At 37.7% G+C, this 17,935-nt stretch overlaps 1 protein-coding gene across 6 annotated transcripts in view; it reads right to left on the bottom strand.

Moving 5' to 3' along the window:
* Positions 1-260: 260 nt before the first annotated feature.
* The window catches only part of LOC104602374 (protein SWOLLEN 1-like), a 36,545-nt gene continuing 18,870 nt past the window's right edge, over positions 261-17,935 (bottom strand). For all 6 annotated transcript variants that reach the window (XM_010266040.3, XM_010266037.3, XM_088895813.1 and 3 more), the window contains 7 exons: positions 11,857-12,037; positions 5,794-5,861; positions 5,590-5,705; positions 4,598-5,488; positions 2,125-2,227; positions 851-1,192; positions 261-737 (listed from right to left, as the gene is read on the bottom strand). In XM_010266040.3, the coding sequence (XP_010264342.1) occupies positions 1,176-1,192; positions 2,125-2,227; positions 4,598-5,488; positions 5,590-5,705; positions 5,794-5,861; positions 11,857-12,037 (1,376 nt within the window). In that variant the 3' untranslated portion in view covers positions 261-737; positions 851-1,175. The remainder of the gene's footprint in view (positions 738-850; positions 1,193-2,124; positions 2,228-4,597; positions 5,489-5,589; positions 5,706-5,793; positions 5,862-11,856; positions 12,038-17,935) is intronic.

The following is a 17,935-nucleotide window of genomic DNA, read 5'->3' on the forward strand; positions in this document are numbered from 1 at the left end:
GCTAAAACAGAACCTGAGGTAGGCGGTTCCCAGTTTTCCGGTCCAACCATCCGATCCTATTTTGAAAACATTGAATACAAGTACCGGATATGTTCCAGATGTGCAATCAAGACATGCTGTGAGGTCAGCGTGAGGAGCAGATCCGGAGTCCGGACTCCGTATAAAAGGCTTAGGGCTGTTATAGTTAAAAGACTGGGGCATATAGGTTCAACAACCGAGGTTGAGTCAACTCGGGGAGTCGTAAACACAAGTCGACCAACTTTCAGAAAAAAAACTTAAGAAATTGTTGGATAGGTAACAGTAAAGAAAAAGACAACCCACCTGATCCATTGTCTTTGTACATGATACGAATAAGAGAATAAAAAAGAAGATTATTATCATGTATTAGAATTCCCCTCACCGAGATCTGTCAAAGTTGCAAAATTCGCAGTTTAACTTTAAGCACCAACACAGAACGATTCTCCGGCCACAGTGAACTCTTGGAAAACAAAATTAGCCAAGGTTTCCCCAGTATATGCATTGTCTCAACTTTCATGCCTTACAAGTGACTCCAGCACCACCAAAAGTCAGTCCAAGTCGACACTTGATCTATACCAGCTTTTCTTGTTTAAAGTGACCCGTAATGCTCTGAAACTCTCACCTGACTTCATGGAAAATTTGCAGCATAGGAGTAAAAGACTAACAACAATACCTATACAAGAATAAAAATTGGTGCTGGAGCCACCAACAGAAATCACCTGTATCAGCAATCAATATCTCGGTTTCAGCACACAAACATAACTCCTATAAATTCCACATCACCTAATTTTTCATAAACCCAAGAAAGAAAAGGCTGAATAAGTGGCTATACCTGTGGATATATGATAAAGGGCAAACGGTTCAGCACATACATCCGGATTTGATCACCCTGGAACAGATTCCTGAAATGGATTGTTTCCCTACGTAATATGTTGGGAAAAATCATAGAAAAAGCAGTGCTTATACTAGTTAAGAAACTAATAATTGATATAAACCTCTTATGAAACATCATATTAAGCCCAAGAAAAAAATAATGCCTTTTCCTGGCTCTCATAAATCCTATAATTACTATTTACACAACGGTACACAAGATATTTTTCACCAAATAGTTGATTTCCTTGACATTGTTTGAGGTTCCAGCATGGCATAAGCTCCTCTCAGCTATGGTTATTCCCTGTTCCAATAGAAATATCAGCATCAGAAATTTGGAAGCCAAAAATTGAACGGAAAAAATGAATGGTTTTAATTCTCTAAGCCAACCAAGGGTAGTGCAGGAAACTATCTGCACTAATTTTCCCCCTAGTTATTACCACTAAGTCCTAAATCAGTAAATCTAGCACAAATACTTCAATATTTTCAATCAAGAACTTGAGTAAAGTTTTTCTTTGTATTCTTTTCTGTTAGACTGTTACTATGAATGAAACTTAGCCATTTAGAATCATGCTGACCAAACCCAAATGGATAATGATTATTCAAATAAAATAACGATGAAAATGATAATAAAAGAACATGAAAACATTATCTGACTTTATAGAAATTACAAAAATTTTAAAAAAAATAGAGAAAAAAAAAGGTCACCTCAAATTCAATGAGGTTGTCACAAACAGTAATTAACAATAATAGAAAGGCTATAAGATGTCTAGAAAGCCATTGATTTTAGACGTAGCTCAACACAGTTTGGATAAAGGGGCCTAGTGGTAGTAGGGCTACAAGTCAGGTTGCCTGGTTTGAAGAATTTCAACTGCAACAGGCTTGAGTTAGGAATCAGGTCCATTGAAAATTTAACAAATTCCCAACCCTACCTAGTAGACACAAGTTTCCATTGGAGGAGAATTCTTGCAGATTTTATTCCACATTCTTTAATTGTAAGTGAAAACTTAAGTGCCCATATCAGTAATTCTCCCAAAATTAAAAGGAAAACAATGACAGATGTTATTTTAAACTGCAGTCTGGATTTATTGCCCACCCAGTTTTATGAAGAAAATGGGTAGAAACATGCCCTCTTTCAAAATTTTGGAGGAAAACAATGCTAGCTGATATTGCATCCAGATAACATATATAACTAATTTACAAAATTAGGAATGAAACAAGACATGATATGTTTACCCCTTGATGATTGAGTGCCTCTATGTTGAGCTCTGGTACTCTTGTCATGTGAGATAGCAGGAATCTTTGAGATAATATAGGAGCTTTGCAGCCCTTCTAATAGCTGTAGGCATCAAATGTAAATGTCAACTCACACCAAAAACCTGCTAAGGCTTGGAAACTATACAAAAGACACATTTAATGCAACCATATAGGAAATATATCAAGCCAAAATCTGAATCCCCACTTTATCCATAAATGTAGTGTGCATTTAGACTAGTGGGAGATAAGTGTAATCTAGGAACCATATGTATGGCTATTTGAATATTCACACTTAAGGCTGCATATTTGAGTTGCCCATTTTAAAGAATGTCAGGCTCAGGTTAGGATTCAGGTCAACTGAAAACTTCACAAATTCCCAACCCATCACGACCCAAATCACCCCCTATTGACACTAATAATAATAAAAGTGGTAAACACGGACGGCAATGGGAACAGCTGTTTATGATCCATAGATTTTGTATGTTCAAAGAACGTTCCATAGGTCAAAGCCATTCCCAACATGAATATCATATGGCCATTTGTTGACACATAATACAGATGGTCCATAAGAAAGAATTCGCAGTTGCATACCATGCCACACATTATACAAACAAGACAGACATGGGAACAAATCCAAGTAATACTAACTGCTAGATCAAAGTAACGAAGGGTATCATGGTTAAGGGTGCTAGTCGGGCCAGGTTAGGTCAGGTTGAAGTCAACCCAACCCAACCCAACCCAACGTTTTTTGGTTGGGTTGGGTATTATGTGTTGGCCTGTTGTTTCACTTCATTTTGCCAAATTCTCGTACTTGAGATTAGCGGATCAAGGTTTGCAGATTTTAATATTATTATATGTACAAGGACAAAATTATGGTGCTTTAGGAGTAGCATACTTAATTATATCACACAAGAAAACAATAATTCCAATTATCCAATAATAACAAGTCCCTAAGCTAAATAAGAAATACAAGAAAGAAAAAATAGCACCTTAAAACAATGATAATTCCACATCTAGATACAACCCTCCCTCTCAAACCAGCACTTTATCACTCCCCAAAGAAAAAATAGCACCATAAAACAATGATAATTCCACATCTAGATACAACCCTCCCTCTCAAACTAGCACTTTATCACTCCCCACCTAAGTGCACAATTACTTTCATCACTCCTACACAACTAAGGCTACGGCTGCAGGCTGCATTTGGCATTCCTTATTTTAAGGACTTATCTCCTTTTTGCAGTTAAAATGCCCCTATGAACACTGAGTTTTAACTTTTAAAGAGCAAACAGGAGGTAAGTCCTTAAAATAAGGAATGCCAAATGCAGACTACATAACTACATCAAAGACAAGTTGTACTTGTCACAGTTGTCACAGAGGGGGCACCTGGTTTATACTTTTTTTGGGGATTGTCTTGTTTCTCGCCTTAGCGATTCCATATGGGCTTTAGTTCTCTTTGTCTTTCTAACTGACCAGAATGATTGCACCGACTCTTCATTTCCTTTTTTCATTGTAATTAATGCACTCATATCCCTTCATATATTTGTTTTCTCTTGTTCTTTAAATTAACACACATGTACACATTCTCTCCCACTTGCATTTAACAGAATAGGGATCAATCCGCTAGTTTTTCATTAGCTATGTAATATTGTTTTAATTCTACTTTAAACATTTGGTGTTTCATGTTAGATCACCTGTCTATGTTTCCTAGTTGCTACACCAAGGTCACAAGCTAACTCAACAAATTAAAATCAAGCATATTTTTATATGAAAAAAAAATCACCTACGTGACAAGGTGCTCCATTGTCACCCGGCCTCAGCTAAGCACCTAACAACTATGGTACTTCTGGATGCTGGGCCTCCCATTTGACTCTCCACCATTTACTTAACTCTAAATTTCCAAACCATCAATCATTTGAAACACTCCTGCACCTACCCAGTTCATCATTTTATTTCTTGCATAAAAAAAAAATGAATTATACTTGCTACACATTTTGTAAAAATTTTCTTATTCCGCACAACGAAATTTATTAATTCAGTATGATTCACATAGATTCACTGCTTGCACTTCAAAATGATACCCAGATTCTCACAATTCGAAATTAATAATTAATTCACTGTAAGTACATGCAATTTCAAGGTTTGAAATTTGAATTCCATTTAAGTAATTTGACACCTAAATAACCAATCAAAAAATTGTCCCCTAAATAGATCACTAGAGACAACCACATTCAAGATTCACAATAATGAAAATTAAATAGGCACATGATGCAGAAAATAAAAAAGTTCAGAGATCTTTCCAGCTTAAATCAGACAAACATGGGCACCAATCACAGAAAAAAAAATCAGACAAATATGGGCATGCTTGCAACAAAGTACAGTAGATAAATTAAAAGAATACATCAGTAATAAACAAAAGTTGAATCAAATATGGAAATTCCTAATGTTGTACCCTTGATGTTGGCTGAATCCTGCGATTGGATCTTCGGGGCTCAATGACATCAGGAACTGATTTTCCAGCATTATCATAGTGACCCGAATCTTTTTCATCATTTCTAGCCAACTTTTCAGCAGAAGGAGCAACTTTTCCTTTAAGCTCCAGGGTAGAATCAGTAGCCGAAGACTTCTTCTTGTATGAAGGAGCATCAGATGCAAGAGATAGAGAAGCAAATAAGGTTGTACCCTCAGCTGCTTTGTTGTTGTCAGGAAACGAACCAGGCTGTAGCTGGTTCTGCCTTTCTGGGATGGATTCATGATGGCCAACAGAAGTTTTGACGTGATCATGCACACGGCCATCATTTGAGAGAGAGAGAGTAGAAATTGAAGAACTATCTTTCTCAGAAGAATTTTTACCAGTTCTCCCTGACTTAATCACCTTAGGCTTAGATTCAGCTGCTCGTTTTCCTTTTGAATCAACTTTATTAGTATTTTTCCATCCACGGGGCCCTGATCCTTGACGTATCAGGTACTTTGTGAACTTCATTGAATCACTTACTTCAGTTGTCTGGGCACTTTTATCTGAAACATAATGTTTGCTCACTTCCATAAATTTCCTTTTCTTTCCAGGCTTAGGAACGCCGAAAATAACCCTTGAGCCTTCCTTCTGGAGACCAATCCTCTTTGTTGTAAGTGCATCAGAATTACTTCCCTCTTTAATGCTTTTACCAACAGTGAATATTTTTTCATTATCTGATAGTGCTAGAAGCCTTGCCGCCTCAGGTTTCCCTGAATCACTGACGCCCATATTTTTTGAAACCTTGTCCTTCCCACTTACCTCAACTGCAGAATCTGTTCCAGCCCCATGTTTTCCCAACTTTGGTCGCTTCTCCTGTGGAGTATCAGCCTGAGCATAAAGGATAATTTCAATAGATAATTAAAATTAATAATCAAAATAAGCAACAATTGTATACACTACAAAGTGTAAATTATATTAAACATCCAAACCTCATTAGAACGGGGCTGATCTTCCCTAGAACGGGACCATTCAATCCACTGCCCATCCTTCCAAACAAGAGATGGCCGAAGATGCCAAGCTTTCACAACTGATGTATCTCCTTGAGCTGAAGACAAATTTAACTTCCTCAACTATAAACTCTGCATGCCACAGTGAAGCAGAGTCAATGGGTAAAGAAACACAAAAAAACATACCTGGAAAATGAACAATGAAAGACATTTCATCCTCTTTGCTCCATTCTGAGATAATTCCTTCCCACCAGCTGACAATTTAAACAGGCACAAATCAGTGAACTCACACAAGATGGCAAAAGCTAAAAGAAGGAAAAAATTATACAGTCTGACTAAAATTAAGAGAGAGAGACTTGAAACACAGTTAGAACCATGGCCTAGAATAACTCTGAAAGAAAAATTTAAATACAGCTTTGCGATTCAGAAGTTTAATAAATGTGGTCAAGGGCCATCTCATGTATGCCAAATTATAGTTCATTACAATTTGTTGTTTTCAAGTAGCATTGAAAATGTAGGACAAACCAGGTAGCATTCAGCAAAGATGATGTTCATTTAGATCTGGGTTTTCTCTTATACATTTATCATGAAAATACTGCTGACCTAGTAAGATGGAAAACAAGTTAATGGTCTTCAGTTTTGACAAGTATGATATTGACTATAACTAAGCAATACTAAATAAAAAAACAAAAAGTAGTTTAAAGAAAACATAAATTAAAAAAAAAAAAAGTGATGTAGGACCAACTGCACTAATACCAAATTGACATAAGACTAATTTTTCTAACACCAAATGTAGGTCTCATATGACCTAATGAATGTAGAAGGGCGATGATGGGATAAGAAAGGATTTGGTGATGATGTTTGGACGAAAGGGTTAAGAGGGTCAGAATGGTTCCAAGTTAAATTGCTGGGAAAGAAAGATTTACCTGCAATCATGGAAAAATAGAAAATTCAAAAACTAAGTGCACAGACAGACACTTTGCATAGATGTTTAGGATTGTAGATTAAATGGAGCAATTTAACTTCCAGGCATTCTGAGAATATATATTCCAGAAAAGGACAAAAATCTCCTTCACAAGAAAGGTGATAGAAACTAGAGAACACTATGTTGCATTGACTCTACCCAAGGGATGAAGTGTCTGTGTCAGACAAGGGTCACATTCTGACCAAAGATACCTAGACACCTTTATATGCTTAGCATACTGATTTGGACACCACATCGATAATTCTAGATGACATTTAAAACATGTGCTGTAGATTTTAGAAATTTAAAATATGTAGAGTGGTAAGTTTTAAGAAATTACATTATAACAGTATCTGTAGATTTTAGAAATTTAACTAAATTTTGCAAGAAATAAATCTTGATCAATGACATTTAGCTTAAAAAACTAGATATAAGTGGATCCACGTCATCAATGCATCCATGTCTAATAATTGCAAAGATTTGGTTCCATTTTAAATTTCTGATATTAATTCAGTGTCCAGATACATCTCAAAAGTCAAAAATACACCTACTGAAACTCCAACTAGGATGATGATTTTATTATTTCAATCTTCTCATATTATGATCTTCAGCTAGGTGATCTGAAGTGCAATGCACTTTGAAATATTGGTGCTTTTTTATAGGCAGCATGAGTAGTTGATGTTTGAATGTCCTCAATATAATATTTCTCATAGTGGAGATACAACAAACTATTGAATTAGGGTGTCTTTATCAATTCAGGCAAACATCTAAACAGTGTTTTAATTAACACCAAAATTGAAAATTAAGCTGAGCAGCTATTGGAAATCAATAAACATGGAAGCTCTAAACAGGAAGCCTCTCTATCTTGTCCAACTTCACAACATATTACTCCACTCAACAAGATACAATATCCCAACCACATGAATTCAGCTACATGAATCCTTTTTCACTGTTCCACTCTGTGAAAGGTTGAATGCTTTCATAAATCCTCCAATCATATTACACACCCTCCCCATTCCCTTGCAAGAGGATTTGGGCAACTAGAGTTTCATTAAAAGTAGCCTTTCTGACTTGGACAGCAGCCCTGGAAAGTGTATCTAAGGGTAAATTACTGAGACTAGGTATGGAGCTCCCCCAATACAAATTGCATCCTTTGCAATGGGTGCCTGAAATCAGCCAATCATCTATTTATACACTGCCCACTCAGCTCCAAACTTTAGACTCATTTGTATCCATTCTCTCAACATAAGTTGGGTGTTTCCTAAATCCCAAACTCTTACAGAGACCCTTCTCATGAGGGTGGACCTTGGTGCAATGGTTAGGTCACTGTTTGAAAAGCACAAGGGCCATTCTGCGCCTGAGGCACGAGACTCAAAAATGCAAAAAATTCAAAAAAAAGCCAAAAATTTCAACAAAAAGCCAAAAAATGCAAAATAGTAAACACATTAGTAATTAAAAATATAAACTTAAATTTTAAAAATATTGTTTAGAAAAACCTTTTACCTCAAATTAAAATAGATAAACATAACATGTAAAACATATTTAAAATGAAAATTTAAAAATAAAATGAAGAATAACATATAAAACATATTCAAGCATGTAAATTCTTAATTGCTTTATTTTTTCCCAATTGCATTATTTAAAATAGCTAATGTAGTGTTAAACATTATGCACTCCTGATTCTACGAGCCACCTCTGTACCAAGCCCCTCGAGGCAAGCCCAAACAAGTGCATTTCAGGGTCTTAAATTCTTAATCCCTATAAAAAAAGGTCTTATAACTTTAAGAGCCTTTCAGAAATATCTTTTATTAGGATGAATGAATCAGCAACATTAACAAAAATGTCTTTTAAAAATATCTTAAGGGATTAAGAATTTAAGACCCTGATATGGATTTGTTTGGGCTTGCCTCCAGGGGATTGGCCGGGGGTCTGGGGGTAGAAACCCCAACCAGAAGCTAAGCATAAAAAAACAGAAAAAATGCACAGGTTTTCAAAAGGCACGCTCCTGGGCCGAAGCACAAGGCAACCAGACGTTCACCTTTTGAAAGTGTTGTGCCCGGGACCTAGGCAAGGCGCATATGCACCTTTTAAATCACTGGATTAGGTTGATTCATTGCAACCTGGGTGACCAAAGTTCAATTCTTGGAAACAATCTCTCTGTGTATCTGCAAGGGTAAGGCTACATTCATTTGTCCCCCCCCCCCAAGTCCCCACATTGGCAGGAGCCGCATACACAGGGCTAAAAACCCTTCTCAGCTGACAATGTCAATGGGCTGAGTCAAAAGGGCATAGTAGCTTGGTATTTGATCCCAGCATCCATCTTTTGGACATTTGAATGGAAAGGAATCTCAGAATTTTTAAAAATATAAAGTCTTAAGAAGAAGAAACCCTTGGAAAAGCTGTGTTAAAGACCCTCATGACTCTTGGTGCATAAATAATTTCAAAACATTCAAGTATCTCTCTTTTTTGGATTTTTGTAGTCTCCCACCGTATAGGAGATGCCACCTCCATCCTAGCACAGAATTCAACTAGGAAAAAATATCCATAACTCCTATGAACTAATTAGAAGCTCATGATTTTCTCTAAACTGATTTGCTAATGACTAAAAATACCCTTGAAAACACAATAAACACAAAACATAAATACAGAGACTATTCATGATCAAATAGATACTCTTGCATCAATTCTGCTCCATCCAACATTGCTAGCCTTACAGTTCCCTCATAATATTTTCCTTAGCATGATTGCCTGATTAGTGTACTTCAGTCAGACAACATTCAGATACATCCCTCCATTTTGTCCAAACTGTTATTCACCATATATAACTCCCTTCACCCCCCCCCCAAAAAAAAATAAAAATAAATAAATAACCACTAGCCACTTACATTTACAATATGCTCAATCACCTTCACAACATTTCTTTTGTTTGAGAAAGAACATAATGAAATTCATTCGCCAACCTATCTAAAAAGGCTGGATAGCAGAAAAGAATACAAAAGCCATTGAATAACTTCAATATACAGAGAAAAAAAAAGTTTACAAATCAACACCAGGCCCTAGTGAACCCCAAATCAAACATTCACTTGCAGCCTCTGATTTAGTGAGATAATCAGCTAGCGTGTTAACAGGCCCTTTCGGATGGATAACAAGTCAGCAGACCTAGGCACCCATTTGACTGAATCAGGGTAAATTAATCAGTCATCATATTAATCAACCACCTTTGCAACATGATTCCTCATATTTATTAACATGATGACTCATGAATCAAGGTAAAATCATTTTATGAGAAGTTGGAAGACCCTGGGAGGAAGCTGCTTGGAAATAGGTATGGAAATGCAATGCCCCATTGAAGGTGGTTTTCTTCTTCTGGACAGTCAGGCTTAATAAGATACCTAATTGCCTACAATAGATCAGCTGATTGCAAAGGGTATGGTGATGGATAGTTGATGCAGTCATTGTATCAAGAAAAGGAATCAAGCCAACGCCTGCTGATCCATTGTAGCTTTACATATGGGATTTGGGCCATATTTCCCCTTATTTGATACCATTAGAGAGGAGTTGGCAAGCTTGTTGGCTTTGTGGACACCCAAGTAATGTTTTAAGACCCAGACCGGACCGGCCATTAGACCTGGGAACCGGAGACCATTCTGGTTTTTTAGAACCCCAGGTTTTAAATTTCTGAGAAACTGGGAACCGTTGAAAACCAGCCAGATTTAACAACCCGCCCAGGTAGGTAAATGCTCTGAAACTTAGAATGCAAGCCTAAAGATTCAAACTCGCAACCTATCATTTAGCTAAGTTAGCTTATTACCATTAATCCATCTTGTTATGTGTGCTTGAATTTGTGTATCTAATACATATTTTATTAAATGTGTATATTCACATAATATGTAAATGGCAAGACTTGAACCCTGGATAATTGAGGTTAAAAACAATGAATTAACCATCCCGCCAATGCATAAAATGTGTCATGTTTTACAAAAAAGTTTTCAATATATTAAATATGTGAATCGTGGTCATAACCATTTGGCCCACAACCCAGGAAGCATTCCGGCTTTGGTACCTCAGGCATTATGCTGGGTTGTATGACTAGAATGAAACACGAGGATTTTTTAGCGCAAAGCCCAAAATATAGAGGTAGTGGCCAGTAGAGTGAAGAGCTTAATAATTCGATGGCCGGGAATATTTAACAAACCTAGGAGCCTATCATAAAGTCAAATTGAATCTCATTGGAAGCAGATCACTGAAGAGAATGATTTTGTCATTTGATTCATTTTGTAAATATCATGAAAAGAGGCATCCTAATTTGTGAATAAATTTTGAGGGAATCTCTTCCTAGAGTCAACACTATATACCTTATCCAAAATAAAATGATGCCTCATAATCATGAAAGAGACGTGATAACAAATGCCAACTTCAGAAATTACCAAGAGATGAATGTTTAAACATAGTATCCCCATTCAACTTGAAGCCAAAACAACACCACTGACAAAGCTACCTTGTAAGATGGCCCTTCCTCACAGAAAAAAGAATTTTGGGAGTCCTCTTTTCTCTTTTTTTAAAGGTAAAGCATCTCTAGACATAACAATATGTATAAAACCCAAAGCATTAGAGGAAACATAGCTTGGTCAACTAATACAATTGACTGTTTATTCTACTACCCCACTCAAGGTGGTACACATGAAAGTAGTACTTCCTTCGATGGCATCTAACCAACAAAAGAAAACAACACTTTCCAATTATCTATCAAAAAAACAAAAGAAAACAATACAGTTTCTTGAACTGCATAATCAGCCTGACAAAAAGTACAATATAATCATGATGGACTTCTAATTATATATGATTACATCACAATATCATATTTACACCTCCAGAACTGCATTTCTTCTTGCCAAGGTTGTATAATGTTAGATGTGTAACAAACTAAAGCATACACATGAACAAAAGCAAAGATTTTTTACATAATTAAGACCACCAATGGAGGTCACATAGGAATCTGTACTTAAAACCAACAACCAAACTGTAAAAGTTTAGCAATTAATATTAATTCATTAAATATTTAACAAATTACTCAGGCATGCATACCCTTCAGTCCTTGACCCACTCTAATAACAGAATATTTTTTGATAAATCTTTAATAACAGAATATTATGACATAACAAGCGTACATAACTGTCGTTACTGTCCAAATCCTACATTTACAAACATAGGACTGAGGGGAGGAGGAAACCACTCTAAATAACTCATAAAGAATGAAAATCAAAGAAAGTTATATAAATGCTTACCCATCAAGTTTCCATGCATCTACCCTATCTCCAACAGACCAAGAATAGTCCCCAATGGCAGCTCTACGTCGTTTTCTTGTTTTTTCAAATTTCATTGCAGTTGTAGGATGAGGAACCCGTAGCCTTGGTTCTTTATCAACTTCACCTTTAAGTGGTACCCACTCTTTTAGCTGCCCAAAGCCTGCAAATATGAGAAATCACCTCTTACTGCATTGCAAATTCTACATCACTTAAGACATTCAGCATAGCTTCAATGATGTATTCATGTTGGACTTGTTCTATTCTATGTCAGAGAGGAAGTTGGTTTGGAAGGAAAATAAATATCATATGGCAACGGCATTCCTCACCCCTTGCTTTTGCAGGGAGAGCACAAAAAGAAGCAAAAATAGATTCTTAAAGACAAGTACAGAAGCAAGCAGGTGATTGAATTGTAAATTAGGCAGATGTATACTCACTGACGCTCTAGACAGAAGAGAGTCAAAGATAAAAGGTTCTTACAGGAAGTCCAGTAGAGTGGAACTCAATTCTTTTTGAACCAATAATTTTTCATCAAAATTTTCTTTGTAAATTTATATAGGTGAATTGCTCATTCATACTTTCTTATGGCTACTTCATATGCAGAGGTTCTCGGCATATACAAAGAAATTTCTTTCGGGTAAAAAACAAAGAAACTTTAAGAAATCATACAGAATAACAAGGATATATGCGCGCGCGCACACACACACACAAAATAACAAGTATATACATGCATACCTATGTGTGTCTTGACTATTGATCAAATATAAAGAAAAGAACATTGGGAAAAGCAAATTCGTAATTCCCTATGAAGCTTTCCCATTTACAGGGCTTCCAAAGATATATATGACATGAATTCTCATAATCAATAATGACAAAGCTTTAACAGATAAAGGCCATTAACCACTGTTGCCTGTGACAGGTAGCTGGGGTCTTGGGAGAGGTAGACTATAAAAAAGACCTAACCTTGGGCATTTTTTTAAACAAAGTGGCCACTCTAATATGTCAATTTTTTTTTTTTGATAAATGAAGAATTTATTAGAGAAAGAAATTAGAAGCAACTTTTATAGAAGACACTTGGAGAGGCACGAGCTGCAACCTCTCAGACCCTTCAAACACAAAAAAAAATTACAGCTGAGCCCAATACAAATGTTCCCTCGTTGCCCCTTGTTTGGCTAAACAGTCAGCCATAGCATTAGCAGATCTCCCTACCCATTGTATCCTAACATACAAGTTTCTCGTCAAGCATTTGAATCTTTTAAGTTAATTTCTGAAGCACCAAACTACAGTCTCTGGATTCTGTAACCACGGCATGACCACCTTAGAATCACCTTCTATTAGTAGCTACTCCACTCCTATCCGTACAGAAAACTGTACCCCTTGTAGTGCAGCAAATAGTTCTGCCCTCGTGGAGTCCCCCTCACCTAAAGGACCTAAAAAAAAGAAGAGACACAGAACCACTTCCATTCCTTATAACCCCTCCCATCCCAGAAGGGCCTGGGTTGACCAGGCTACTCCCATCAAAATTTAATTTCAGGAAGCCTTCAGGTGGGGGTACCCAGCTCATGTGCATCCTTGTCTTCAATGAGGAACTGTTGCCACTTCTGCCCAATGCCTCCACAGGTCATTAAAAGAAAACTGCTGAAATAACTCCAAAGATTTTACCCACCCACACTATAGCCCCATACAGGATATAGTCCTTTAAATCTTGTTGGCTTGGCATCTTCTCTTGGAATATTCTGGCATTCCTTTCTTCCCACACTGTCCAAAGCAGTGCTGCTCTTGCAACCCTCCATATGATTCTTCCTCTTCGATGGCACGAAGCAAAGGTAGAAGGGTCAAAAAGTAAGCTAACATCTGCTCGCCTATTCCACCTGCATCCAAAAATCAAGGAGAGCTAATCCCACAAATCTGCTGTAACAGTACAGGAAATTATGGTTGCAGTCCTCACCATGGGATCTGCAAAGGGTACACCAATTGGGTGAAATGCAGAGATAGGGTCTTCTCCTTTGTAGATTATCCAAGGTGTTTACTTTCCCATAAAACACTTCCCAACTAAAAGCCAGGACCTTAGGAGGAACAGGTTTGCACCAAACCTCCTTAAAAGGGAAAGGAGGAGCATACACTGGACAAGAAAGGGCCTTGAAGAAGGAGGCACAAGAAAAACTACCCTAGTGCACAAGAATCCAAAACCTTTTATTAATTCTGTGGGGTCCAAACAAACTTTTTCAAGGGTACTCAAAAGGCAAGTAAGACTGACAATCTCTTCATCCCTTAGACCTCGTCGGAACCCAATGTCCCAGACTGGAGTCAATGGAGAATCCAAAGGGGAGTAAAAAGAAGAAACAGGCTCTTTCTTGTACTGGGAGATAGTGTATAAAGACGGAAAGAGGTCCTTCAAAGGAGACTCTTCAACCCAAATATCTTCCCAAAAGAGAATCGAATTAACAGTACACACATCATACCTGAGAAAATTGTTGAGTTGAGGGAGGATGAGTTCTTCTTGCTTGAAGGTGAGAGGCTTTGATGGTAGATGGGTTCAGTGGATCAAAGGCTGCATTGGTTCTTCTTGGTTCTCAGTGTTGTTAAATGGGGAACCCAAAGGCTATTTCAATGCTAGTCGAGGGCTTAGACAGGGATGCCCTCTCTCCCCCTTTCTCTCCACTTTGGTGATGGATATCATTAGCCAAGCTCCTAAGTCTAGTGAAAGGTTTTAAAGTGGGAAGAGATATTATGCATATTTCCCACTTACAATTTGTTGATGACATCATCTTGTTCCTGGAAGCCTCGCTGGAAAGAATCTTAAATACAAAAAGGGTAATCAACCGCTTTGAATTGGTAACTGGATTGAGGTTCAACTTCTTCAAAAGTAGTATTGTATCCATAAATTCAGTTGACAAGGATCTTCTTAAAAACTTTAAACTATTTTGGAGTGCAAAGTGGAGACATACTATTTCCTATCTAGGGATGCCTCTCGATGGGAATCCAAAAAGCTTAAGCATTTTATGGATACAATACTACTTTTGAATTTTCTCAAAAAATTCAAAAGCTTTAAATTGATAACTGGATTGAGGTTCAACCGCTTTGAATTGATAACTGGATTGAGGTTCAACTTCTTCAAAAGTAGTATTGTATCCATAAATTCAGTTGACAAGGATCTTCTAGGAAACTTTAAAACTATTTTCGAGTGCAAAGTGGAGACTTCCTATTTCCTATCTAGGGATGCCTCTCGATGGGAATCCAAAAAGCTTAAGCATTTTTTTATCAGCAATCCAAAAACCTTGAGCCTTTACGGGCTGGTGGTGGAGAAATGCGACAAGAAGTTAGCAACTTGGAAAAGACACTACCTTCCTAAAGGAGATAGACTCACTCTTCTAAAGGCATCCCTTAGCAAATTTGCCAATTTTTTTTTTTTTCGGTCTTCCAGGTACCAACCAAAGTCAGAAATCTGATTGAAAAGAAACTTTCTTTGGGAAGGTGGACGGGAGAAAAGAAACCACTTAGTAAGCTGGGAACAAGTGTGCAAGCCTGAGGTAGGTGGACTAGGAATTGGACATATAAAAGATAAGAATATCTCTCTCTTGGGTAAATGGCTTTGGATATTCCCATTGAATTCAATGCTCCCTAGGCAACTGCCATTGCTAGCAAATATGGTTCAAGCACAAATGGTTGGAATAGTAACCTCCATTTGAACTGGATAAAGTCAACAAATCCTTGGAAAGGTATTGTCTCTACCCACAACAACTTCTTTCTTTTATTAGGTACAAAGTGGGCACTGGGATCATAATTAAATTTTAGAAGAACCTTTGATGGGGTAATTCTACTCTAGCTGACTCCTTCCCTAGACCAAGAAGCAATTGTTTCTTCCTGCCTACCTGATCTCCCTTCTGAGAACAGTTTGAATTTAAGCCTTAGAAGACCCTTAAGGGACCTAGAGATAAACGACCTTTTTTCTCCAAACCCTTAAAGAAGTTCACATCTTCCCCTACTCCCCTGACACTAGAGTTTGGACTCTCCACCCAAGAGTTTGCTTCTTTGTCTGTGAAGCCTTTCACATCTTCCCCTACTCCCCTGACACTAGAGTTTGGACTCTCCACCCAAGAGTTTGCTTCTTTGTCTGTGAAGCCTGTTTACAAAGAATAAACATTTCTGACCTCCTTCAGAAGAAGAGTTTCATACTTTTCATCTCTCCCCACACCTGCATTCTGTGCCTTAGTGAAGGTGAATCAGTTGATCACTTCTTCACTGTCAGGTAAGACAAAACATCTGGCACTACTTCCTAAGTTTGGCTGGCTACAGTTCAGTTGTTCCAGAGCATATTCTGGACTTCATAAAACAGTGGCAAGGAAGAGGCTTAAGCAAAAGAGGTAAACTTTACTGGAAAACTGTTTTGCATGCAGTGATGTGGGGAGTTTGGGAGAAAAGAATTTATTAGCAAAGTTGGTTTGAATGCTCTATGTTTACTAAAGAATCATTTGTTTAAGTCTCAGAAATTACGATCAAGTCGTTTTATTAATGATATACACTATCAAGTTATTTTTATATAATTTTATTAATGATATACACTATTAAGTTATTAATGATATTCAATATCCAAATCAAATCCGAAAGGGCTTCGCTCACAACACCTTGGAAGGCTATTTATGGCATTCTCCCAAAGTTCCTCAGATTTTAAGGTATGATGTTTGTTCTGGAAACTCCATTCTTTTTTGGGAAGATATTTGGGTGAGCACTCAACCCCTAAAAGTCTGTTTTCCTTCTCTCTATTCCATCTCCCTCTTTAAAAAGAAACCAATTTCATGGTTTCTTCCCCCACTGGTTCGCCCTTTGGATTTAAACTGGAATTTTGGGTTTCGAAGAGGGTTAAGGGATGAAGAACTTCTTTGTGTTTCAGAGCTCTTGTTGCTTCTAGACTCAGTGTGCCTGGACCCCCCCAACTTGGACAAAAGGTTTTGGTCTCTAACCTCGATTGGCTCCTTCACTTGTGCTTCTTTCTTTAAAGCCCTCTGCTCCAATCCCTCCTCTCATGTGTTCCCTGTTAAAGAGGTCTGGTCAAGGCCAATTCCTCCTAAAATAGCAGTGTTCTGTTGGATAGCCTACTTGGGTAAGATCAATATGGTGGAAAACTTGCAAAAGAAGAAGCCTTACTTGTTTTTGTCCCCAAACTGGTGCTTCTTGTGTAAAGTGAAGGGTGAGGACTGTAACCATTTACTGATATCGTGCTCTTTTGCTGCCAATATTTGGAACTGGGTTGTTGCACTATTTGGGTGCAGGTGGAACTTGCCCTCCTAAGTAAAGCTGTTGTTCGTTCCGGCTGCCTTTGGGAGATTGACAAAAAGAGGGAAGCTAATGTGGAAATGTATCAGAACCGCTACCTTGTGCACTTTTTGGGAGGAGAGAAATGCTAGAATATTTCAAGAAAAGGAAAGAAGTCTTACTGAAATTAAGGAATGCATAATGACAAGGACAGTCTCGTGGCTAAAATCTTCACACTTGTTGGCAGATTACTCCTTTGATGACTTAAGGAGAAACTGGGCAGCAGTGGCTTCTACAGTCTCCACAAAGAATAAATCACAAGCTGAATGGGAATCCCCACTGGATGGAGTGGTAAAACTGAATTTTGATGGTAGCTGCCAAGGTAACCCAGGGCCATCTGGAATAGGAGGGATTCTGAGAGACAAAGATAGCAACATGTTGTCTTTATTTTCAGGACTAGTGGGTATTGGTGATTCTGTAAGGGCAGAGATACTAGCAGCGGTACAAGGTATACAGATGGCCAGTCAACTTGGAGTGAATAATTTGATAGTAGAAGGGGATTCCAAGGTAGTAGTGGGCTGGTTGACAAATCCAGAGACAGCTTGTTGGGGCTACAGGGATCTGTTAAAGAAAGTTAAATGGCTGACAAGGAATATGTCAGTCAGGTTTCAGTGGGTCAGCAGATCAGCAAATGCAATGGCTGATTCTTTGGCCAAGCAAGGGGTGTCAAGGGGAGATCTGTTTTGGGCCACTTTGTAATTGTGTTTCAGGCTTGTGTTTGTTTAGTGTTTATGACTCAGTCCTAGGG

This window comes from Nelumbo nucifera, chromosome 1, assembly GCF_055504915.1.
Source record: "Nelumbo nucifera cultivar China Antique chromosome 1, China Antique-T2T, whole genome shotgun sequence".
NCBI lineage: Eukaryota > Viridiplantae > Streptophyta > Magnoliopsida > Proteales > Nelumbonaceae > Nelumbo > Nelumbo nucifera.